The sequence below is a fragment of the Vidua chalybeata genome, chromosome 27, assembly GCF_026979565.1.
Source record: "Vidua chalybeata isolate OUT-0048 chromosome 27, bVidCha1 merged haplotype, whole genome shotgun sequence".
NCBI lineage: Eukaryota > Metazoa > Chordata > Aves > Passeriformes > Viduidae > Vidua > Vidua chalybeata.
In genome coordinates, this window is record NC_071556.1 from 4,954,971 (window position 1) to 4,980,812 (window position 25,842).

General features: G+C 48.8%; 1 protein-coding gene and 1 long non-coding RNA gene across 3 annotated transcripts in view; one reads left to right on the forward strand and one right to left on the reverse strand.

The window, feature by feature from the left end:
• LOC128800755 (uncharacterized) lies at positions 1 to 13,460 on the reverse strand. Its single transcript, XR_008435038.1, has 5 exons — positions 13,371 to 13,460; positions 10,011 to 10,998; positions 8,893 to 9,017; positions 7,593 to 7,720; positions 1 to 4,996 (listed from the first exon to the last, which is right to left on the reverse strand). It is a non-coding gene; the product is annotated as an uncharacterized LOC128800755 (long non-coding RNA).
• The window catches only part of UPF1 (UPF1 RNA helicase and ATPase), a 27,059-nt gene continuing 14,487 nt past the window's right edge, over positions 13,271 to 25,842 (forward strand). For both annotated transcript variants that reach the window (XM_053966033.1, XM_053966034.1), the window contains exons 1-8: positions 13,271 to 13,554; positions 19,953 to 20,095; positions 20,413 to 20,502; positions 22,072 to 22,239; positions 23,051 to 23,231; positions 24,547 to 24,708; positions 25,318 to 25,402; positions 25,554 to 25,652. In XM_053966033.1, coding sequence (XP_053822008.1) covers positions 13,330 to 13,554; positions 19,953 to 20,095; positions 20,413 to 20,502; positions 22,072 to 22,239; positions 23,051 to 23,231; positions 24,547 to 24,708; positions 25,318 to 25,402; positions 25,554 to 25,652 — 1,153 coding nt within the window. In that variant the 5' untranslated portion in view covers positions 13,271 to 13,329. The remainder of the gene's footprint in view (positions 13,555 to 19,952; positions 20,096 to 20,412; positions 20,503 to 22,071; positions 22,240 to 23,050; positions 23,232 to 24,546; positions 24,709 to 25,317; positions 25,403 to 25,553; positions 25,653 to 25,842) is intronic.

Below are 25,842 nucleotides of genomic sequence, written 5' to 3' on the forward strand. Positions count from 1 at the left end.
TTGACTTGGTGCCAAGGTCCCCGAGCCCCCTGCCAGGGTCTCAGCCAGCCAGGGCAGCCAGAGGGGTGTGCTGGGCTCCCACAGTGCCCCAAACTCGCCCCCCACCCCTGGCAGGGACAGAGGGTGACAAATGCCAGGGGAGGCTGGGGTCGGGAGGAGCTGTGTCCCGTCCTGCCCGGGAAGGAGCCCTGCAGATGGGGATGTGGGAATGTGGGAATGAGCCAGAGCCACCCAGCACCATCCATGGCGCAATCCCAGCCCCCGGAGGGCGCTGAAAACCCCGCAGGAAACGGCCTCGCATTTTTTCCTTCGCTATTCACGGTGTTTTCTAGCAGGGATAATAAAAGATTTCGAGCTCTGGATTAGGCTCATTGGTAACAATGAGCTCCTCTTCCTCCAGCAGCCAGCGGGAGCTCAGACACGCTGAGGAAACCGGGAATAATTAACTGGAATTGTACTGGAAAATCGGGGAAGGCTGAGGGATGTTTTGTCTGAGAGAGGTGCAAAGCGATGAGAGAGCGAAGCCATCGCTGCTTGCTGGGAATTGTTGGGACTTTAATGCCCAGAGTCTTCAGCTTTTCCCACTAAAAGTCCTTTGGCTGTGATCTCCCTTTCTTTTTTGGGATTTTCTCCTGAAAAACACTTCCCAGACTCATAATGACAATAACACAGATTTACTGCTCCGCGTTCCCAAAACTCCCTGGGATGGCAGAGCTTAAAAACAAAAGCTCTTCGAAGCAGCCTGGCTTTTCCTTTTCCCCTAAATGATGCATCCCATTGATCTCTGTGGTCAAAGCTCCTGAATTTTGGAAGCCAGGGGTCTCCAGGCAGGAGTAAACAGGAATTGGCTCCTCGCAGGCAGGACTGGAAGTGCTCAGGGCTCTGAGATCACGGTGGAGGTGGGCAGACAGCACGTCCACGCTTTAATAGCTTTGGGACCTCTCTTTGGGAGCATTGAGCTGGCTTTGAACGCGTCCCAAGAATTATTAACTCCAAAGGAACATCTGGCACTGAGCGCTGGACAGGCAGAGCCCTGGAGCTCAGGGATCCTGGGGATCTCCTCGCTGCTGGAGCTGAGCAAAAATCCACATTTTGTGTAGGGAAAGTGGCATTTCTGTGACCCCAAGGATGGCTCGGATGAGGATCTGGTGTCCTCAGGTTGCTGCACAGCTGGGGGCATCCAGGACAGAGCTTCCATCTCTCCTTTCCACAGGGAGGATCCCAAGGAACCTGACAACATTCACCCCTAAAAACAGGGACAGGGAGCACAGCCAAATCCAGGGGGAAAGGGAAATATTTGGGTTGGAACTCCAGAGAAAATCTTGTTTTTCCCAGGGAGCTGAGGAATGGATCCCCTGGAGATGGAGTTGGGCACAGCCCCCAGGGAAAATGGGGATGAGAAGTGGGGAGCTGGGAATTTCCCAGGAGTTGTGGCCACGCTGCCCCCAGAGCTGCCCTTTCCGTGGGCATCCCAAGGGAACTCCAGAGATTTTCCATGCCAGGGCTTTTCTTAAGGAAACCTGCCCGAAACTCCTGAACATACAGCAAAAACCAACTTCTAATTAATTAATTCCAAATTAATGCCACATCTCTTGCCTCTTCCTCTCACTGACTGCAAGAGGGGCTGGGTTTCCCCTCCAAATTTTCCCTTTTTCCATTAAAAAACCCCTCAACAAATCCAGCAGGAAGATATCTGGGATAATTTAACAGCTGGAAAAAGGCAAACCCAGCAATCAGGTCTTTTCAGGACACCAGTGATCAGAGGTGCTCTGTACAAATGATTTTGCAGCCAGCTCTTGGCAGGAGACAGAAACCTTTTCCCTGCTGGAAATGAGATTTCAGTTGTAAGGAGAGGAAGAAAGGATCGATCACTGTGTGTTAATTCCCTTTCTCCCAACTGGAAATACTGAGTGGGACAGAGAAAAGGGGGGAAATAAATTGATTATTGAATGTAATATTCTCTGCCTCGTCTCAGGAAAAGATTAAATTCACTTAAATTCACTTAAATTCGGTTTTAATAGGAGTCATTTAACACTTGTGTGAAGAAAAAGGGTTTTTTCTTATATAGGAAAATGGGGGAGAAAACCTTTCTGAATTACAATGAGAACTCTCCAGGACAGGTGGGGTTTTGTGCTGTGGAAGGGGGAGATTTGTGAAGGACACAAAGAAAAGAGGGGTAGAGGAAGCACCAGCAAATTCTCCACGTTGTTCTTTGAAGTGGTCTCGTTGTTCTTTGGCAAAACGAGAATCTTGAACAAAAAAATGGATTTATTATCAAATTCTTCCTCTTGTGGGGGTGGTGGAGCAGAACTTTGTCTCGATCCTTTTTGCCTGTCCCCCTTTCAGCTGATATTTCACCCCCAGCACACCAGAAGGAAGTTTTCTTCCTCAAAAACTGCTTTAAATTCCTTTGGGAACTGCTCCCAAAATCCCGAGCACGGGAGGACCCCAGCTCCTGGGGGCTGAGCAGAGAGGGACAACCCCAGGACAGCCCCTGGTGTGTGAGTTCCTCACCCTGTGCCCCCTTCCCAGGGATTTCCTGAGGCATTCCAGAGGTTCTCCAGCAAGGATAATGCTGGCTGTGAGCAGGATGAATGCACAGAGATGCTCTGGGCATGGGCAAGGACAGGGACACCCTCAGGATTCCTCACCCTGTCCTTTGTCTCTCTCCAGAGAGAGATTTCCTCCAATAAAAAGATGGAATTTCCAAATAAGAAAGAGAAGAAATTCCAGAAATAAAAACCTGCAGCAGTTAGGGAACAGTGGGAAACACTTCCATGCAGGAGAATCTTCTCAGTCTGGAGCTGCAGCTCCTTCCTGAAGGTAATTAACAAATGTAAGTCAAAATAATTCATTAAAGAGGCTCAAACAAACAGCTGCACTCGTGGAAATGCTCATTTCACCCCCTCATGGCTTTTGGGACAAGCACTGGGCTCCCAAATCCATCTTTTTCCTGGCTCCCACCCCCTCAGCTCCCCTTATCACCCATCTCTTCTCTCACACACGTTTTATTTTGCTCAGCTTTGAGACATTACAGATTCTTGGCCCCATCTGCAAATGGTGCTGCTTTGGACATCCTCGATGAGCTCAGAGGAAAATTCAGCATCATCCAGGCTCTGGGGTTGTTTTGGGGTTTTTGGTCACTTCCAGAGAAATGGAAAAACGGCGTGTGCAGGCTCACAAGAGATGGGAAGCTCTCCAGAAAAGAAGGAGGATGGAGACTGACCCAAACCTCTGGAGTTTTCCAGAAAATCTCAGCCCCAGAAATCTCCCAGGAATGACCTGGCTCTGGAGAGTGCTGGCAATGCCTTCTCCCGACCCCACCCAGAGCTGAAAAACAGCCTCAAGGGCAAACCTGCCCTTTTTCCATAATAATTTTCAGGTTTATGGGCTGTGGAGAGATCCAGAGTCAGCCCTTGCTTCATCTGAACTGCTCTTCCTACCCAAAAATCGCGAGGGCACAGGTTTGGCCTGATTGTGATGGTCCCAAATCCCCTTAATTTGAATTCCAGATGGAGACCACGTCAATCCTCTGCATTTTTGCAGTGTTCCCTCCATAAAATTCCAATTCCTTTTGGCCAGCACAGGGCCAGGCTCTTCCCTGAACTTCCCCTCGAGCCAGAGCACGTTGGGTGCTCATCAACAGCCAGAGAAATACCCACCAGGAGAGAGAATTCCAAGAGCTCTCCCTAAATTCCAGCTGCCTCCTGGACATCTCTGCAGCCTTGGAGTGCTTTCTGCACAAGCCATTCCTGCACCACTTCTTCCAGGAAAAGCTCACGGGATTCCAGGAACCCCACGCCTTAGGTGGAGAAACGGGAATGACAAAAGCAACTTTTTCTGCTGGCAGAGTTGAGCGTCCCGGACACAAAAGGCAGCAAAAGCTGCTGAGAGGGCCGAGATTTCCCAAGGAAATCAAATATCCAGGCATGGCTTGGAGAGGAGAACTTCTGGAAAAGAGGAAAGAACAAGGCTAACCCTGTAGACTCAGCAAAATCTGATCTCACAGCCTGAGCTCATTCCTGGCTCCCAGCACAGCGGGAAGAGAAGTTGCTCCTGGGGAGCTCCAAGTCCTAAATCTCCTGCTAAAACAGGAGCTTTTTGTCATTTCCAGCTGCAGGTGCCCCTTCCTCTGCTTGCTTTGTTGGGTTTTTTCCTCCCCAGCTGAGGTTTGTGGTGGAACAGGGAACGAAAAAAGGACAAAATGTGCGAGGCTTTATCCAAGGCTGACCAAGCCTCAGCTTTCTATGGCTGGATTAGTGGGAATTCACTTAAAACCCCATGGAAAGGGCTGATCCTACAGCCTGGCCTGAGGGCGAGCCTCCCTTTCAGCCTGTGAGGGAGAAACCCCACAAAGCAGTTTTTAGATGGCATTTTTGATGTCCAAACCATAATGGAACAACATCCCTTGGTTGTTTCAGCCTTTTGGCCTCCTCAGGCAAGGAGGTGGATGCAGATTTGGGCTGGATTTGGGTTAAATCCCAGCAGAAGAGCTCGGGATCACTCTGGGATCACAGTTTGGGGTCACAACAATCCTTCAGGCTGTTCCTGTGCTCCAGGATTGGCTTCTGGCTTCCAGACAGAGGAGTGAAAACCCCTGTCCAGGGTTTGAACATCTTCCTCCCCTCCATTTCCTTGGAATCTTCATGCTCATAGAAAATTCCAGGGGTTTTATCCACCTTTTTTCAGGGTTATTCTGATCTGGTTTTCCACCATGACCTTCCATGCTTTGGACTTTCCATTTTGCTGCAGTTCCTCCCCACCCTGGCTGCTGGCCCCAGGCTCTGCTTGCCCAAGCTTGAACATTATTTTTCAACTGAAATGACATCATGGCTGAAGTGCTGTTTAAAATTATTGCTCTCCAGACCTCCCTCACATCCCCTTTTGCAATCCCCTCTTCCAGCAAAGCCATGCTCTCATCTGGAGCCAGGAAGGGTGGCCTAGAACTGGAATGTCTTGTCCACATCCATTCCAGGACTTCTGCTCTGCCCTCATCCTATAGCCAAAAAAAAAAAAAAAATTCCAATTGAACATTTCAATTTTTTTTAATAACACTTGCTAACAACTCCATAAAAATAATTCCGTGTCCTGGGCCCTCTCCACATGACATCAGGCTCATGGATTTCTGGGCCAGGCTCCCGAGGCCGTTTGCAAACTTCTGTTTGCTCATAAATCAAGGCCAGCGGTGCCGTTTTTAGCAAACCCAGCCCCAGTTCAGAGTTTCCAGACTCCTCCATGGGTTTGTGCTGCCACAGGCCCTGCTCAGAATCCAGCAACTCCACCAGGCTCCACTTCCATCAGAGCACCTGCGGCTGCCTCTGCAACGCCAATCCCTCCTCTGCTGGTGACTCTGGAGGGAACAGCATGGAAAAAGTCCTTATCTCTGAATTTCCATGGCCTTTGCAGTGATCACTCCCTCCTGTCCAGCTGGCTGCCCTTCCCAGTGGGAACTCTGCCTCCTCACACAGCCCACGGAGCAGGCAGGAGGCTCTGGTGGCTCTGGAGGAGCGGCTGGGCCCGGGCCAGGGAGGTGCTGAGGTGTTTCCATCACGATCCTCGCCCGGCCTGAGGCGGTGCCAGGACCCTGCACCACCAGCGTGGGGGGAGGATCCCTCCCCGAGGCTGTGGAACCACGTGGAAAAAGGGGAAAAAAAAAATCATCCTTGGCAAAGGGAGCAGCTGGAGGAGTCCTGGACATCGGTGGGATGAGGGGAAAGCTTGGCAGCACGTAGGGGCTGCCAGAGTTCAAGGGTCCCTCTGTCTGGGGGTGTTGGTGCCCTCGTGGGATGGGGATGTTCCTCTGTGGGAATGTGGGACAATCTGGGAGCCCACAGCCCCCTTGATCTTGTCCCAGGCTGTTTGATGGCATTCCTGGGTTCATTTCCAAGCAACTCCCGACTTCTGGGAAGGCCTCACAAAACTACACTGGGAGCATTCACAGCCTGAGGGCAGCCCTGGCTGGATTCCTCCTGAAATCCACAGAATTCTGCAAGGAAAACATTCCTTCCCCCTTGCTAAAACCATCCCCCCAGACACGACAAACACAGCTCCTTGGAAGGCCTTCCACGATGGCAAAACAACTGCAACACCCAACGCTTCTGGGTTCCCTCAATTCTGTTTGATTTTTGGTCAGCAAAAATGAAAAAAGCAACTTCAACTTGATGAAACATCACCAGTTTTTCCTATAGCTGTGGAAGCATAAATGACTTTACACTCCTTGTTTTCCAAACTTGGAGCATTTGCAAGGAAAAGATAAGGCCAAGCTGGGCAAATTTAACATCAAAAGGGACTGAAAAGGAAAATTCTTCAGGGATGGAGGCCAGAAAATGAAATTTTCCTGTTGCAGGGCATTTTTTAGGTGAGGGTGTTTGGTCCTGGAGCCCTCCTGGAAGTCCTGGTGTGGCCAAACACACCTTGGACACGTTGGGACACTCAGCCAAACCCCAATTATTGATTCCTTGCATTAAGAGCCAAATTAAGATTTCTCCACAGCAGGAAAGAAGGATTTCCTTGGGAGGATTTATTTTCTATGCAGAGAATGTAAATATGTTATTCCCTTACACCAAAAGCACAGAAAAAGCCAGGGTGGGACTCCAAAATTCCTGATTTTGAAGTGATTTTTTTTTTTGTGTTTTGCTTTGAAGACACAAACCCATCCTCAGGTTTAACCCTGAGCGTTCTGCCTGCCCCAAAATTAAAAACCTGCATCAGCACAAAATCAGCTTGCCACCACACCAAAAACCTGCTAAAACTGCACACAATCCCAAATTTCCACGGGATAACCTGGAAATGCCCCGTTTGCTTCTCTTTCTGGGGAGGATCACCAGCCCCACACACACACCCCAGCCCTGTGGGAAGCCTGGATTTTCCATTACTCCACAATCACCTCCATCTGCCCAGGAAAGCTGCCAGAAATCCCAACAAACAGGGACATTTTGGAGCCCATCAAGAGCTCCACATTTTGTTTTTTAAGCTCAGCTCCAACAACATCTGCTTTGGAGAAATCCCTTTTTTTTTTTTTTTTTTTTTTTTCCCCCAAGAGCTGTCGGTGCCCCTTTGGAAATTGAGGATTTTTAACAAATCTGCTCCTTCCAGAGGCAGCTTTAATAGGGAACAGATCCTCCCAAAGATCTCCTCGAATAAATTCAGGGATTCCAGCATTTTTTTCCCCTTGGATTTTAGGAACTCTTGGCTTTTTCTTAGTGAGTTTTAACTTCACATGGTGATTCTGCAGCTAAAAACCTACAAAAGGCACAAGTTCTGCCCATAAAAAGCTTTTTTTTCCCTACATTAATTCCTTGAATCCAGCTCCTGTCCTGTTCTTTCAGCTCTTTTCAAGGAAAGGGAATTTTAACACATTTTTGGAGGGAAGGATGTCAAGTTTCCCACTGAAACTCAGTATTTTTAGTTCTTATTTTAATATTCAACCCCAATTTATTGGAATTTATTTATTTACTTATTTATAGCATCCATTTGGAGCTGGTTTAGAGCACCAAGTTTCATTTCCTTTTCATCTCCTGCTGTTATCTCTTACTATTTATCTTTTATTATCTGTTATCTTTTATTATCTGCTATCTTTTAATGTCACTCACCATCCTTAATTTCTGAGAACTTTCTTCATTCAAAATCCCTGGATTTTGGCCAAAATTCTTCTCCTCCTTTTCCTTCATGGAGTTACATCCCCGTGACTTGTTCTGGGAATATTTATCCCCAATTAAATCTGCAGGTAAAGCAGAATTAATCAGAATTATCACAAATTGTTGAAGGATAAAAGCAAAAAAAAAAAATAATGAGGAAAAACCCTTTTCTGTGAATCTTCCCCACTGAAATCAGAGCTGGATTTGCATTTCCTGTTGCACTAAAGTTTCTGGGAAATGAAAGAAATTCTTATATTTATTTAATAACACTTTTTGGAGATGTTCTTAGCTTGTGAAAGCATTCTGGGCATTAAAGGGCTTGGTAAAAAAAATAAAAATAAATATTAAATTAGGAATATACAATAATATAAAATATAAAACTCTAAAAATATAGAAATACAAGAGTGTAGAAATAGAAATAGAAAAATATAAATATAAAATAATTATATAAATATAGAAATATATTAAATTGACCACTGTGTCCCAGCACTCAATGGACTATTTAATGTGATGTAAAAATGCTGTCAAACAAATGTAAGACTGAAGTCCATAAAGTTATCATTTTTTAAAAATAAGGGTTTTTTCCTCTCATTTTCCTTTTTTTCCAGCATTTTTCTCCCAATCCCAGCCTGCCCAGCCAGGGCTGGAAGTGAAGCTTTGCTGCCATTAAGGATGAATCAACTGCAGAGCCCTAAAAATCCACTCTGCATTAATTCATTCCAGGGCATTTCAGGACTGGGATTTTTAATTCCACAAGAGCCCAGGAAATATTCAATATTTACTTCAGGGGGTTTTATGGGGCCTTTGTTCCATGCAGGAATTTTATGGGATCTGGGATTTCCTGGCATTTGCATCATCAGCTGTTAATTAGTGAAAAATTCCCTGGGAATAAACAGAAATACCTCCCCAACCTCCACAAACAAAAATTCCCCGGGAATAAACAAAAATACCTCTCCAAACCCACAAAATCCTGTGGGATTTGTTGCTCCAGGATGGAACAAAATCCCAGCCAGCCCAACCTCTCCCTGTCCTGACATTCCAAAGGGAAAAAGCTGAAGGAAAATCAGGGGAAAAAAAAAACCAAAACGTTTTAACTATTCACGTTTCTTAGCCCATTATCTGTGAAGATTTTTTTCAGGATTTTATGGGATGAATTTAGGATTTTAGGGATTTTGGAGGATTTTATGGGAGCTGTAGGAGTGCTGTGATCCCAGAAATTCCCAAACAAAAGGGAAATGTGTTGCTATGTTCCCACCTCGAGCTGGTCCTTGGATTCTTTCTTTCCCAGCTCCTTTTGCTTTCCTTCTGTGTCCCTCTCGTGGTAACTCAGGAGAAGTGGCCCAGCTGCACTGGAAAAACTCATTCCCAATTTTTTTTTTCCTTAAAAAAAATAATAATAAAAATTATTTTATTGGAATTTTGTCAGCATTGAGAATATTTTTATTTTAAAAACCATATTTTTTGTTATTCTTTCATTTATTGGTATTCAGGTGTGGTGAAATAAGTAAAATTTTAAGGGATTTTCATTTGGGGTTTGTTTTAAGGAAAAAGGGAAGAAAAAGGCAAAACACAGAGAGAGAAAATGAAGAAAATGGAGCATTTGGATGAAATTCTTTATTCTGAAAGGCACTGGAAGAGATTGGTGTGGATTCTCCATCCCAAGGACAGCTTGGAACAACCTGGGATAGTGGGAGGTGTCCCTGCCCGTGGGAATGGATGGGGTTTAAGGTCCTTCCACCCCAAACCAGCCTGGAATTCTGTGATTTTTTTTAAACCCCCTGAGCACTAAATAAAAATATGTGACCAGAGCAGGGGGGAGATAAAGCAATGAATTTGGTTCATCAACATCCTGGGTGCATTTGTTGTCCTTAATGAACATCCTGGGTGCATTTATTGTCCTTAATGAACATCCTGGGTGCATTTATTGCTCTGGGTGGGAGCTTCCCTTGAGCTCCTCCCTCCCCACCTGATCCCTGCTCCACCCTCACTTCCCCCTAACCCGAATTGTTCCGTGCCAGGATAAAAATATCCCATTTTTCCCCCCGTTTTGGCCAGCCTGGGCTCCATTGGCTGTGCCCCCCCCTCACGTCACGGAGCCCTTCCAGCTTTATCTCCATGGCTGGGAATTCCTGGAGACCAATCCCATCCCTGCCTTCCCCTCACAGCCCCGAGAGGAGGAGGAGGAGGAGGAGGAGGATGCCAGCAAATCCCAGAGCTGCTGGGCTCTGGAATTCAAATCAGGTTCAAGGAAAGGCCTCTCCTTATTCCCAGGGCTGGGATTTCTCCCCAGCACCTCCAGCTGCTCGGGTTTGTCACTCCTCATCAGCACCTCGCTAATCGCCCGCACCTCGTTTAAAATAAGAATTCACTCACGTTTCTTCTCTTCTTGTGAATCCCAGCTTCTGACCTGCCCGGGGAATGGGGAAACTCAGCAGGGAATTGTGCCAGTTTTTGCCTGTTTAAATTCCATCCTGGCCGCACAGCAGTCAAGCCCGGTGAGTCACAGCCTCTCCTCTGCAGCAGCGCGGATTTGAGGGAGAAAACTTGCACAAAACACCAAAAAAACAAAAGCAAAAAAAAAAAAAAAAATACAGCCTGGCAGCTCTGTAGCCTGGCTGTGCATCCATTTTATCCTTAAAAGCTTCAAAGTGGCCCCCGGAGCTTCCAGCGTTGCAATAAAGCAGAGTTATCCCGAAATTCACGTGCCGCTGCGCCGCGTTGGTATAAAGAGAATTTCAACCTCCAGTTGAAACCAGTTTGGTTTTCCAGCTGCTTTCCCAGCTCCACGCAGGCCGTGGTGGGGGATCTGCAGCTTCAGCACCTCAGACAGCAGCACCGAAGTGTCCCCAACGCCACCCTCGGGGGACAAATCCGGCTCGTGCTGGCACAGGAGGGACTTTTCCACACCGTTATTCCCCGAGCTGTGGCAGGGACAGGGAGAGGAACCCGGCAGAGCAGCAGAACTTTGATCCCTTTCCAAGATTTTTGAGGATTCTGTCAAGCAGCCAAACGTTTGGAGTGTGGTGTGTTTATTAATAAATAAAAGTGTTTGCAGCAAGCATCCACCTGGCTTTGTACTATATTTTTTTCCCCCCCCCTCCGGTTGCACTTTCATCCTCAAATGTTATTTCATGCTTTCTCCCCGTTATGCTTTGCTCTGAACAGTTTATTCCCCTTAAAAGTAAGATGAATTCAGCCTCTCTGCAGAAGTGGTGACTCCTGTGTTCTCTGGGTTTGTTTTTTTTTTTTTTCCCCTCCTTTTGCTGCACAATATTCCCAGGACAAGGATGTTTTCCAGTCTCCATCTTTTCAGCCCAGCAGCTGCAGATCTGGTACACGTCGTTTCAGGCTGGGCTTTATCCTACACCAAAAGCAAGAATATAAAATCCAAGTTATTTATAAGAGAAGACACATATTTGCATCTTAACGTGGAAGGGAAGAGGGACTGAATATCCAGCCTTTCCCAGCACTTAGAAGGGATTTGTTGTGTGCTGATCGAATGGAGTGAGGGCAAATCCGAAGTTTTTGGTTTATTTCAAGGTAGAAATGTGGTGCTCCCTTCTCTGCACGGCCCTGAGCTCAGAGAATCCCCAGCCCAGCACGCCCAGAGCAGCTCAGCTGTTCCTCAGGGCTGAGGGGTGTTACAGGAGTGACAGGAATTACAGCTGGAGCGGGAATTACTGTAATTCCCGATCCTTAATTCCCACTGAACCCCGTGTGCCGCCCGTCAGTTCCAAGGGAACGGGCAGAGCTGGCAGCTCATGGTGGGCACAGCTGACCCCACTGTCACCACAGCGTGCCCACCCCCTCACAAGGGCCCAGTGCCACCACGTCCCCTCAGAGTGACCTGTCCAGGACCTCACAGGTGCCCAGTGCCACCACGTCCCCTCAGAGTGACCTGTCCACCCCCTCACGAGGGTCCAGTGCCACCACGTCCCCTCAGAGTGACCTGTCCACCCCCTCACGAGGGTCCAGTGCCACCATATCCCCTCAGAGTGACCTGTCCATCCCCTCACCCCCTCACAAGGGTCCAGTGTCACAACGTCCCCTCAGAGTGACCTGTCCACCCCCTCACAAGTGTCCAGTGCCACCACGTCCCCTCAGAGTGACCTGTCCACCCCCTCACAAGGGTCCAGTGCCACCACGTCCCCTCAGAGTGACCTGTCCACCCCCTCACGAGGGTCCAGTGCCACCATGTCCCCTCAGAGTGACCTGTCCAGGACCTCACAGGTGCCCAGTGCCACCACGTCCCCTCAGAGTGACCTGTCCACCCCCTCACAAGTGCCCAGTGCCACCACGTCCCCTCAGAGTGATCTGTGCAAGGACCTCACAAAGGTCCAGTGCCACCACATCCCCTCAGAGTGACCTGTCCACCCCCTCAGCCCCTCATGAGGGTCCAGTGCCACCACGTCCCCTCAGAGTGACCTGTCCAGCCCCTCACGAGGGTCCAGTGCCACAACGTCCCCTCAGAGTGACCTGTCCAGGCCCTCACGAGGGTCCAGTGCCATCACATCCCCTCAGAGTGATCTGTTCACCCCCTCACAAGTGTCCAGTGCCATCACATCCCCTCAGAGTGATCTGTTCACCCCCTCACAAGTGTCCAGTGCCATCACATCCCCTCAGAGTGATCTGTTCACCCCCTCACAAGTGTCCAGTGCCATCACATCCCCTCAGAGTGATCTGTTCACCCCCTCAGCCCCTCACAAGGGCCCAGTGCCACCACGTCCATCTCAGTGACCTCTCCACCACCTCAGCCCCCGCCCCTCACCTCGATGTCCCATTGGCTGCCACAGCCGTCACTCAGCGCCAGGCACCGCCCACCCCGTAATATCAAGAACCCATTGGCTGCCAGGGCCGTCACTCAGAGCAAAGCCCCGCCCACAACGTGTGCAATGCTGGTCGGAACGCACACTCCCGCCCTCATTGGCTGCTGTGCCTGTCACTCAGAATCAAACCCGCCCCCCCTCGCCAGGCGGCTCTGGCCACCCCCAGCCCCCCTCTGACCCTTCATCTCGATGGCCCATTGGCCGCCACACCCGTCACTCAGGGCCAAACCCCGCCCCTTTCCCTCCGCGTGCAGCGGGCGGGCGTGGCGCGCCCCCTCCCCCTCACCCCGAGAACCCATTGGCCGCCGCCCCCGTCACTCCGAGCCAAGCCCCGCCCCTCCAGTGCGCGCGGCGGGGCGGGGCAGCGCGCCCCCTGGCGGCCGTGCCGCGCGCCCCCGTGCGTGCTGCGTGTGCGTCACCCCCCCCCCCCCCCCGCTCCCGGCGCCGTCCCCTCCCGCGCGCGCGCGCGCTGCCGTCGGCGCGTCCCCCGCGCGCGCTCCGCGTCACCGCTCACGGGCCTGGCGCGCGGGCGGCCGCGGCCGGACGGACGCTCGGACCCCGGCCGGACACTCGGACGCGGCCCCCGCTGCCTCTCTCCCTTCTCCCGCCCGTTGGCTCCGAGCCGGCCCGAGCGCGGCGGCGGCGGCGGGTTCGTTTTTGTGTGTGCCGGGGGCGGGGGGGGGGGGTGTGTGTGTGTGGGGAGCGGCGCGCGGCCTGGTGCGCGCGGCGGATCCCGCCGCTCGCGTAGCGCGGCCGCCCCGGCTCGCCTGAGGGGCAGAGAGGCCCGGGGTGCGGGGGCGGGCGTGGGGAGGCGGGGGGGGGGCGCACGAAGGCTCCCGGCCGGAGGAGACGCCGCCGCCGCCGCCATGAGCGTGGAGGCGTACGGCCCCAGCTCGCAGACCCTCACCTTCCTGGACACCGAGGAGGCCGAGCTGCTCGGCGCCGACACGCAAGGCTCCGAGTTCGAGTTCACCGACTTCACCCTCCCCAGCCAGACCCAAACCCCGCCCGGGCCCGGCCAGGCGGGGCCGGCGCAGGGCCAGGGGCCCCCCGGCGCGGGGCAGGGAGCTCCGGGCCCGCTGGAAGCGCAGGTGAGGGGGCCGTGAGGCGGCGGGGAAGCCGCGGGGGGGGTGCGGAAGGGGCGGGCGGGGAGCGGGAGCCGCGTGTGGGGGAGCCCCGGGAGGCGGAATTGGAGCGAGTTCCTGCGCGGAGGAAACTCGCGGCCGGCTGGCCCAGTCGCGATAGTCGTGTCGTTGCGATAGGGAGAAAAAAAACCAAAAAAACAAAACAAAAAAAAACCCACCGAGGCTGGGTGTCAGTTCAGGTGCTTTCTCCTTAAAGCAAACGCGGGGTTCGGGTGGTGTTTGGTTATGCAAAGTTGGGCGCTGAGGAAATTCGGCTTCTTTACTTCCCCTCGCTAAACTGCGCTTTAATTTTTTTTTTCTTGTTCTTACTGTGAATGTTAATTTTTTTTTTTTTTTATTTCAGTTTCCACTTTCTTTTGCCGCACGGCTGCTGGGCTGGTTTGTTTGGGGGTTGTGTGGCAGGGGCAGGCCTGAGACAAGTTCTGAGCTCGTGGCTTAAAAACAGGTTTTAGTGTTGGGTTTTTTTTGGTTTTTTAATTATTATTATTGCAGTTGGTGCCTAAAAGAGAATGAAATTGTATTTCTTTAGCGATTCACAACTCGTAGGCAGGGGAGGAATTAGGATTACAGCTGACAAGAAGTGCAGCAAATGAAGATAACAATCTCACTGTGCCCGTAGTAAACAACAAAAACACCCAAGAACTCTCCCGTATTTTTTAAAAAAGCCACACTTTTCTCCAGTCTGAAGATCATGGAATATTCAGGTCCCTCACAGAAATCCCATTATTAACCATTAAATGCTTGTACATCAGCCACGTGTTAAGGGATGAGTTTAGAGAGGAGTTGAGAGTTTTTGGTGAGTTTTTATGCCCAAACCAAACACCCTGCGCCTGGTTTTTGTCCTTTGCTTTGCAAAAGCTGCCCCAGCTGGGTGTGAGAGTGCAGCAGAGTGGGAGCAGGGAGCACATCCAGCTCCACAGGTGTGCAGGGCAGTGCTGAGCGAGGCTTTCTCCTGTCCTGGCCGTTCATCCCGGCACAAATTAAATCAGTTTTTATGCCTGAAAGTGCTCGGTGACAGCAGGGACGTGCTCAGGCCACTGTGGTTGTGACTCGCAGAGCTCAGAGCTGTTGGGTTGTTTTCTGTTTATTCCCAGCTTTTGGATTTGGTAGAATTGATCCAAAATTTGGGCATTGAGAGATCAGAATTATTTTCTACCAGCAGTAAAATCTCTCTGTGTACGTACATCAAAAGAGAATTTTAATCACATTTAATTTTAAACCTTTAATGGGTTGTGATCACTCCAGAGCTCCCAGTAGGGAATTTGTGGCCAAGGAGAAGAAAAACCACCCCAAAATCAGCCTCATAAGCTGAAAGTCCAGACAAGAGGATAATTAATTGGCCTTTTTTTTTTTTGTCTAAACATGTTTGAAAAACCTTTGAAGTCAAAGTGAACAAAAAAAAAGTAATAAAAGCTCTGGAGAGCACCTTCAGGTACTGGTCTTGTCTGCTGGCTAAAGGGAAGGGATTTTATGTTGATTTTTTTTTTAATCAGGATGGTTTTGAGTTTCTGCAAACTTTTGTGATCACCCTGCTGCTCATTTTGACGTTAGAAATGTCATTTTTGGGGAGGGACTCTCAGAGGTGGAACAGGCCCCATTTCCTCCTGAGTGAAGTAAAACAAAGCCCAGGATCTGCTCAGACCTGCCCCTCTCAATGGGCTCAGGGCTGATAAAATCACAAAATCTGGGGCTTTTTTAAAGGTTCTGGGCAGAATTTTTGCTGCCCTCACTAGATAATTGAAGTTTGTTGTTCTTTTTGGCAGGAGGCATCTTAAATAATGACTCCTCCAATTGATCAGGTTTTGCTTAATGAAATATTAGCCCTGTGATTATAATTAAAGCTAATTAAGTAAATAATTCTATTTGGAGCTGAGGAATATTGGAGGTGGAAACTTTTGCTCTGCTGTTTCTGGGGTCTTTTTAAAAAGATGAGCAGTGCAGGGCACTTCATTTTTTAGGAAAAAACTTCCTTTCCCAGTATATTTAATTAATAGTTTAATAGTGTTACAATTGCCAAAAGTAGGTGCAGAGCACAAACATTTTCTACAGAAATTTCTATTGCCATTGTTTCCTAGAATTAAATAAACATAAGAATCGATTTCCTGAAGTCTTTTAAGAGGAATTTAAAATGCTCACAGCAGCTGTGGCTGCCCCTGCATCCCTGAAGTGTCCAAGGAGCACCCTGGGGTCACGGAGGGTGCCCCTGGCTGGGCTTTAGGGTCCCTTCCCACCCCAAACCATCCCGGAATTCTCTGGAATTCTCCCTCCTGCCTCTTTTTTTTCGCTGCTGCGGGTGGGATTTCGCTGCTGGGACCCTGGGTGTGGGTGAGCTCAGCTCCTGGGGTGGCTCAGGGAGCCTGGGGCAGCTGGGAGCTGGGCGGCCTGGCCTAGGGAGGCTGGGTTTAATTTGCAGTGCTAACAAAGGCTGTTTTGTCCGGGCCAGACGAGTCCTTGTTGCTCAGGTCCCATCTGGAAGCGCCGCTCCCTCCCAGGGGCGAGGCTTTCCCCAGCTTCCTCCTCCTCGGGAAAGGGAAAGCAAATCACCCTCACCCGGGGATCCCAGCAGAGCCCTGAAGGGAAAATCACACACAGCAGCAGCTGCCTTTGCCACCCGACCCCAAAAATGGGGGGTTTTGGGGGGGATTCCCTGAGCGTTGTGGGGGTGACATCCATCAGCAGGATGGTGCCGAAGCCTCGGTGCAGGATTTCTCTAGCAGAATGCCTGCTGGAGTTAAGGTGCAGTTACACTTCTTGCTGCAGCTTGAAATGCAGCACTTGAAAGCAGAGCTGGGTGAGGAGGCTGCAGGTGTGCTCACCTGGGGCTCTGCTCCTGGCCTGGCTGGGTGTGGGAGCTGGGAGCAGGAGTGGAGAGGGGAATATTCTGTTAGCCCTGATCCGGGACTCACAGGCAGCAGGATCCCAGAATCCCGGCACGATTTGGGTTGGAAAACCTTAAATCTTAAAAGTCCCAGAGGCAGGGACACCTTCCACTGTCCCAGGGTGCTCCAAACCCCCTTGGGCACTTCCAGGGGCAGCCACAGCTGCTCTGGGAATTCCATCCCAGTCAGGAGGGTGGGATATTCCTTCCCACTGTCCCACCCAGATTCCCCTTTCCACTTTGAAGCCATTCCCTGTGTTGGGGTTCCAGTCCTTGTCCCAAATCCCTCTCCAGCTCTCCTGGATCCCTCAGGGTCTGGAAGCCTGGTGACATCTTAACACCATCTTGTCACCTCCTTCATGGAATCAGGCACTCCCAGAGTGGTTGGAAGGGCCTTAAAGCCCATCCCATCCCATCCCATCCCATCCCATCCCATCCCATCCCATCCCATCCCATCCCATCCCATCCCATCCCATCCCATCCCATCCCATCCCATCCCATCCCATCCCATCCCATCCCATCCCATCCCATCCCATCCCATCCCATCCCATCCCATCCCATCCCATCCCATCCCATCCCATCCCATCCCATCCCATCCCATCCCATCCCATCCCTGCAGGGACACCTTCCACTGTCCCAGGGTGGCACTTCCAGGGGCAGCCACAGCTGCTCTGGGAATTCCATCCCAGCCAGGAGGGTGGGATATTCCTTCCCACTGTCCCACCCAGATTCCCCTTTCCACTTTGGAGCCATTCCCTGTGTTGGGGTTCCAGTCCTTGTCCCAGATCCCTCTCCAGCTCTCCTGGATCCCTCAGGGTCTGGCAGTGGCTCCAAGGTCTCCCTGGAGCTTCCCTCCTCCAGCCTGGCCTTGAATCCCCACAGGGAGCAATCCCTGCCCAGTCTCCCACCCAGCCCATCCTCTGGCACTGGGAGCCATTCCCTGGCTCCTGTCCCTCCATCCCTTGTCCCCAGTCCCTCTCCAGCTCTGCTGGATCCCTCAGGGACTGGAGGCCTGGTGACATCTTGTCACCTCCTTCATGGAATCAGGGACTCCCAGAGAGCTTGGAAGGACCTTAAATCCCACCCCACCCCTGCAGGGACACCTCCACTGTCCCAGGCTGCTCCAAACCCCCTCCAGGCTGTCCTGGGACACTTCCAGGGATGGAGCAGCCACAGCTTCCCCATCCCCGCTGCTTTCTGTCCCTTAGCTCAGTCCCTGGCCCTTGTTTGGTCTCCCAGGGAATATTTTGGAGGCCAGCAGAGGAGTGAGGCAGGCCCGGCAGTTTTTGGGAGTAGTTTTGTGGCACCTCTCAGTGCTCAGCCCGGAGCTGCCAAACTCGCCGTGCCAGAAGTTGCAGCCAACATTTTTTCAAGCAGAGCAGTGGCCCCCCTGCCACCAGAGCTGCCCGTGCCAGGTTTTTAATCCAGTGCACACAGGCTGACATCACAGGAGGGTTTGGAACAATCACTTCCTCATCCACAGCCTGCCAAGGGCTGGGGCTGCACTTCACAGCACAGGTGACATCACTGCTGCCTCCCCGAGGGCTGGGACAGCACAGCCACTCCTGCCCTTGACATTTCTTCCTTTTCTGCCTTAAAAAATCCCAAACCAAACCCAAACTTTACTGCTTGTTTAAAAAAAAAAAAACAACAGGGCATTTTTTTAATGAACACCCAAAAATACATAAGCACATAATACATAATAATACATAAAATGTATTAAAATCAACCAGCCTTCAGATAATGCATTGTGGGACAGAAATGCCTGGGAATGCTTGTAAGGAGTTCAGATAAACTCCAGGCTTTGCAATCCCACCTGTGCCAGATTAGGCCTTATTTATCTTTTCTAAAATGGCTCTATCAATTGGAAATGGGTATTTGAAGTGGCTATTTACCTGCTGACAGTGGTTTGAAGTGGATATTTACCTGCTGACAATGGTTTGAAGTGGATTTTTCTCTGTGCAGAGTCTGTTCCACAGCGAGCTGGTGGGATTTGCCCTCACCCCACTAACGGGGTTGTGCTGCTGCTGCTGCTCCATCCGTGGGGTTTGATTCCTTTTTCCATCTTCCCTTTTGCACTTTCGCTTCCTTTGGGCTGATCGTTTCTATTAAAAGGCAGAGCTTGGAGATAACACCAATAAAAGTCAGCCCATTTATTTATTTCATTTAAATGCTCCTCATTTCATTTGCGGAGCTGCAAACGGAGCTGGTGGCTTTGAGGGCAGGTCCTGATGGCTCAGGGCAAGTGGGAAGTTGGCTTGGGACTTTAACTCTTGCAATTGGCTCTTAAATTTTTAATGTGGGTCTCTCTAAATGAGAAATAAGCTCAGTTTGCTTCATTACAGCATGAAGAGGGCAACTTTTTAATTTATTTTTTGATTTCTTTTACTAAAGGTTTTGTGTTCTCCCTGGGAGCAGCTTTCTGTCAGGATTAAGTTGCACCTCCCAGATAAATTACATTAAATCTAAATTGTTCAAATATTATTTCAGAGACAAAGGCCTTAAGTGATTTTTCTCCTATTTGGCTGTTTAAAAATTATAAATAAATATTAACTTTACAAACATTGGGGGGGGTGTTAATTATCCCTTTGATAAGGAAATGACCCCAGCACTCCCCTCCGATGTGTTGTGAATATTCCAGTCACTTTGGTGGCCCCTTTCCCACATTTTCCACCCAAAATTAACGTGGATTAAGATAAACTTTTCCCTGTTCAGCTTTTGATGGGATCTTGGCTAAAGAAGGCAGAGAATAAACCAAATTTTGGGGTCTTTCCCAACTTGGTATTGAGGTTCTAAAGCCCCTCAGGGCTGGAGAAATTAAACCAGGACACCTGGGAAGCCCAAGGGGCCACACCTGCAGTGGCCCTGCCAAAATCCCAGCGTGACATCCACCACCTCCTGGTGGTAAAAGTGCCAAAAAATGGAGTTATTTTTGTCAGGAGAAAGGCTGGGGGTGGGAAAGTTGCTGAGACAGCACCAAATGTTGCAGAATTCCATGGTTCTGGCAGCCCATGGTGGATACAGGGAGAGGTGGGGGAAATTCCTGTTCCCAGGTAGATCCCTGGAATAAAAAGAAAGGTGAGAAAACAGCTGCTGGAATTGTTGAAATGGAATTTTGTTCTGTAAGGCTGTGGGAAAATGTGACTGCAGAAATGCAATCTCCTTGTTTTCCTGCTTATCAGTTGGAGTTTAAATAATCCTGTGAAGCAGGAGGTGATGGAGCAAGTATTGATTGTGGGATTGTATGGAAAAATACAATCTGCAGGAAAGCAATCTCCTCCTGGAAACTTTATTCCAATTTATCAGTTAGAGTTGAAATAATCCTGGAGAACAGGAGCTGCTGAAGCAAATCGTGGTTACATAATGGCCGTGTATAAAATGCTCTTTGGCAGCAGCTTTCTGTGGAGGTGTTTCAGTGCCACACAAGATTTTTGGGGCTCATTTTGGGTGTGCACCCCAATTCCAGGTGAACGGTCCCGATGGGATCCTGCAGAATGGAGCCGTGGATGAGAACGTGGCCAAGACCAGCCAGCTCCTGGCAGAGCTCAACTTCGAGGAGGATGAGGAGGACACTTACTACACCAAGGATCTCCCTGTGCACGCCTGCAGGTGAGGCTTCCAGGAGGGAAAGGGATTTTGGGAACAGCTCCCTGTGCTGCTCTTGGAGCTCTTGAACAGGTTTGGAGCTGCCACGTCCACTTTTGGCCAGCTCGGAGCTCCCTGGGGGATAAATCCCAGGGGAGTTTTAAAATATTTGTGACTCACAGCAGAAATCTGGCTCCTGCTTGATGCTTCTCCCAGCACTGATGTTCCCCAGTTTCCACTTGCCCTTATTTTTGTGCCCTGTAAATCCAGTTAGAGCTCGGATTTGGATTTTCCTCTCAGCAATAACCAGTCACTTGCTGGTTTTCCCTTTGGAATTGCAGTTACTGTGGCATCCACGACCCTGCCTGTGTGGTTTACTGCAACACCAGCAAGAAATGGTTCTGCAACGGGCGTGGAAACACCTCTGGCAGGTAAGTGATGGAATCCTGGAAAGCAAACATCAACTTTGTACCCATTTCCTCTTCTTTCACTCTCAGAGCACCCAGGTATCGGTGTTGGGATCCCCGGCGTGGGAAGAATGAGGTGTAGGACTCTAATGATTTCAGAAGGCTAATTAATTACTTTATTAAACTATCCTATAACTATATTTCACTATATTACACTAACAAGAACTAAATAGAAAACTTGTGACTCTCTCCTGAGAGTCCCAACACACACGTGGATCTAATTGGTTAATGAATCTAAACACCATCACCAGAATTTAATTAAATAATCACCTTGGGTAAACAATCTCTATGCCACATTCTACATGGGCACAAACACAGGAGTAGTGAATGAGATAAGAATTGTTTTGATTCTCTTTTTTCTCAGCTTTTCTCAGGAGAAATCCTGTTCAGAGGGCACGGGAATACCACAGCCATGCACTGAGAAATGTTCCCAGCATGGATGGAAAGAGGCAGATCCTACCAGTGTGTGCCACAATAAATAGATTTATCAGTGTTCTAATAATTGCTAACACGTTGGAATCCTGGAGGCTGAAAGGCACAGACCCACAAGAGAACACTGCATTTGGCCTGAGGTCATGGAACAGGCTTTTAAAATTGATTAATGGCACTGGGATTAGGGGTGTGGAGTTGGTTAGAAGTGTGCAATATCACAGGGTGGAAAACTTAGAGTTTGGGATTTTAGAATACAGAAATAAATATGAAGCAAGGTGGAGGTTTCAGGGTGGAGGCAGGTTGTTCTTCTTCACCTTCTCCTTCCTTCTTCTCCATGGGTTTGTGGTTGGACAGAAAAGTCCACATTGTGGGCTTTGGGGGATCAGTTATTGGGTTAAAAGGGAAAATAATCTAGGTGTCCTTCCTTAATTAGATAGTTTGGTTTTAAAAGACCTTGTAACAAGAGTTAGTTAGCCATTCTGTGCCTTGCTACTGAAAAAGCTGCTGAACTCAGTGTAGTGAGACTGTTTCACTGATAAGAAATAATAAACACCTGAGTGCCAGCATGAAACACCATCTCGGGTGCCTTCAATCCCCCCTCAGGGAATCAACACTAACACCATGCTTGTGGTGTGAAACTGCTGCAAATCTGTGTGTGGCAAGCACATTTCTCTCTCTCTCTCTCTCAGGATTTTTTATTGAGGTGCACAGAGATAAATGAAAGAGAAAACAATTTCTATTTTTGTTCTTTGTTTTTCTCTTGTGGAATGTGTTTGGAGAATTGTTTACTCAGAGTGAGCACTTGGTTGGATTATGGTGGATTGTTTGGGCCTGGTGGCCAATCCAGCCCACCTGTGGCTGGACTCTGGAGAACAGGGTCACGAGTTGTGAGTGAGATATGATAGTTAGAGAAAGGAGCATGTAGTATTTAGTATCCTCTTTTATATAGCATATTATAATTATAATAAAGCAATCATTCAGCCTTCTGAAACAGAGTTAGACATCATCGTTCTTCCCATTGGGTTCGCCGACATCTACCACATCTGTGCTGCACATCTGTGCTGCACATCTGTGCTGCACATCTGTGCTGTTTGCTTGCAGCCACATCGTGAACCACCTGGTGAGAGCCAAGTGCAAGGAGGTGACTCTGCACAAGGATGGGCCTCTGGGAGAGACCGTGCTGGAGTGCTACAACTGCGGCTGCCGCAACGTCTTCCTGCTGGGCTTCATCCCAGCCAAGGCTGACTCCGTGGTGGTTCTGCTGTGCAGGTGAGAGGAGGCTTCTGCTGCCAGCTCCCTTCAGCCTCTGGCTTTAGAAAAAGCAGCCCTTGCTTTTGTTTTGGCCCAAAATACCTCTTGTGTTCTAGTTTGCCACCCTTCTTCCTTCAGGTGGTCGCGCAGAGTTCAGGGATGCAGGTGGATAATGCAGCAAAGGGAGTTCTGTTATGTTCAAACATCTTGGTTCTGTAGGAAAGTATTTTTTATCCTGAATTCTGCATTCCTTAATGGAAAAAAAGGTGTTTTCCTCTCTTTTTTCAGCTTTGGAAGAGGCACAGCTCCTTTCAGGAAGTGACTCTGGAGCCATGGAACAGTGACTCTCGCTCAGGGTGTTTTTCTCTCAGCTCACAGAGTCATTTGAGGCCACAATAAATCAGAAATTGTTCTGACAGGCTCAGTCAGAGCTGAAAATTTATAATTATGTGTGTTTTAATTCAGTGCTGTCACTGTGTGTTTGCCAGTAGAAATTGTATTTCTGTGGAGGAAGTTCTGTTTGGGAAATAACCTCTTTTTCTGGTCTGTGTGTGCACAATCTTCGTGGATCATAACCACCTCCAAAGGTGTCATATTTAATATTTTAAATGCATTTTCAGTCCTGGAAACACCCAAGCAACACTTCTCCCAATACTGCAATAAGAACTGAAAAATGAGTTTTCCCAGCAGACTGGGGTTGCTTTGCTTGGACTTTCCCTGTTTTTTGGGCAGTTTCAGGAGCACACCAGCCCTGTTTTCACCCTCCACACCAGCCTGTCCCTCTCTCTTGTCTAATCTCACAACTCCTGGCTGTGTTTTGGTCCTGCAGGCAGCCTTGTGCCAGCCAGAGCAGCTTGAAGGACATCAACTGGGACAGTTCCCAGTGGCAGCCCCTGATCCAGGACCGCTGCTTCCTCTCCTGGCTGGTGAAGATCCCCTCGGAGCAGGAGCAGCTCCGGGCCCGGCAGATCACAGCCCAGCAGATCAACAAACTGGAGGAGCTCTGGAAGGTACAACCTCAACTTTTCAGGGTTTATTTTACCAGTTCTGAGGTTTTTTTGAAGGGAAGACAAGACTTTTAGGAGCTCTGGAAGGTACAAACTCAACTTTTTGGGTTTATTTTACCAGTTCTGAGGTTTTCTTTGAAAGGAAGACAAGATTTTTGGAGCTCTGGAAGGTACAACCTCAACTTTCCGGGGTTTATTTTACCAGTTCTGAGGTTTTTTTTGAGGGGAGGACAACACTTCTAGGAGCTCTGGAAGGTACAAACTCAACTTTTTGGGGTTTATTTTACCAGTTCTGAGTTTTTTTTCTTGAAGGGAAGACAAGACTTCCAGGAGCTCTGGAAGGTACAAACTCAACTTCCCAGGGTTTATTTTACCAGTTCTGAGTTTTTTTTCTTGAAGGGAAGACAAGACTTCCAGGAGCTCTGGAAGGTACAAACTCAACTTCCCAGGGTTTATTTTACCAGTTCTGAGGGTTTTTTGAAGGGAAGACAAGACTTTTAGGAGCTCTGGAAGGTACAAACTCAACTTTTTGGGGTTTATTTTACCAGTTCTGATGTTTTTTTTTGAAGGGAGGATGAGACTTTCAGGAGCTCTGGAAGGTACAAACTCAACTTTTTGGGTTTATTTTACCAGTTCTGAGGTTTTCTTTGAAAGGAAGACGAGATTTTTGGAGCTCTGGAAGGTACAACCTCAACTTTTTGGGGTTTATTTTACCAGTTCTGAGGTTTTTTTTGAGGAGAGGACAGCACTTCTAGGAGCTCTGGAAGGTACAAATTCAACTTTCCAGGGTTTATTTTACCAGTTCTGAGGTTTTTTTTGAGGGGAGGACAACACTTCTAAGAGCTCTGGAAGGTACAACCTCAACTTTTCAGGGTTTATTTTACCAGTTCTGAGGTTTTTTTTTGAAGGGAAGACAAGACTTCTAAGAGCTCTGGAAGGCAGAAATCACACAAGGTTTAAATCCTGCAGTGCCACAGAGAATTGGTCAGAGGATTCAAGCAATTGTTGAAGGCTTCGCCAAGCTGAAAACCAACTTTTCTTGCTCATATCAAGACTTCCAAATATTTCTGCTTTAAGTGATGCCCAGCAGAGCAGGGAGTTGTTGCTTCATTCAGTTATGGTTTTTTTTCAGAGGCTTTTTGTGCATCCTTTAAAATTTAATCTGGGTTTAATACAATTTGTAATGCCCTGGTGCAGCTTTAAGGGTGGTTCCACCTTGATATCACTCCCTGTATCAGTAAAACAAAGTTTTACCAGTCCTGCTGTCAATTTTTATACTTCAAACTGTGAAACAAAACATCTCTGCTTTAATTTCCAGGAAAATCCATCTGCAACCCTCGAGGACTTGGAAAAACCTGGTGTTGATGAGGAACCCCAGCATGTCTTGCTTAGATATGAAGATGCTTATCAATACCAAAATATATTTGGTCCTCTGGTCAAGCTTGAGGCAGATTATGACAAGAAACTCAAGGAATCTCAGGTAAAATGTGTGAGATTTGCCTTTTGAGGGACTCCTGACCAGTGCTGGGGTCAAACGTGGAATCACAGCACAAGAGGAAGCCTTGAGTGCAATAAATCAATATTTGAATTGCTGTGGTGTAGCAGCACTGGGATATCAGCAGTGATGGTGCTGTGTGATAGCAGGGAGAGGAGAGGAGAGCAAAATCCTCACAGGAGGGGATTGAAGAGATTGAAACACTTGGGAACTTCTCACCTTGTCTGTGTTGAACTTTTTCTTTCCAAAAGCCACCTTCTCTCCCAGAAGTGCAGCTGTTTGTTAACCCTCAGGAGCTGCAGTTCCCTGGCAGGGAAATGGGAGTTCTGAGAGCTCCTGGGAACATTTGGTGGGTGTTTGAAGTGGGGGAGAGTTACACAGCTGGTGAGCAGGACTTTGTTTCTCACCATTAACTCTCAGAACAGAACTCACCTTCTGCAGGTGCTGTGGACTCAGCCACAGGAATAAATACAGATTTCTGTGACATTGGAACAGCAAGTTTTGTAATTTCTGCACTGTTTTGAAGCACAGGACTGTGGTGGTTGGCAAACAGCTCTTCAAGAAAATAATAGATTTTCTTTTTCTTACCCTCAGACCCAAGATAACATCACAGTCAGGTGGGACCTGGGCTTGAACAAGAAGAGAATTGCTTATTTCACTTTGCCAAAGACTGATTCAGGTAAGAACACCTGGACTGTCTCTTTGTCAGGGTTTTTTTTTCTGCCTTCTGAATAAAACCAGCGTTCAGAGCACTCTGAGGCTGGCCTGGGGTGGCTCTGGAAGGTTTTTGTGGTTGCTCAGAGCTTTTTTTTCCCCCCCTTCCTTTGCAGACATGCGCCTCATGCAAGGAGATGAGATCTGCCTGAGGTACAAGGGAGACCTGGCCCCCCTCTGGAAAGGAATTGGGCACGTGATCAAAGTTCCTGATAGTATCCTTTACTTAGAGAGCCCTCAGCAGGGCCAGCCCAAAGCTGGAGTCGTTCACAAGTCATTCATTACATCCAAAAGTAATTCTCTGCTAATTTAAAATGGTGGTGGTGGGAGTGGGGGGGGGGCTCTGCCGAAGAAAATCACCAAAATTGGGGAGAATAAAATTCAAATTTTTGCTCGAAATTACTA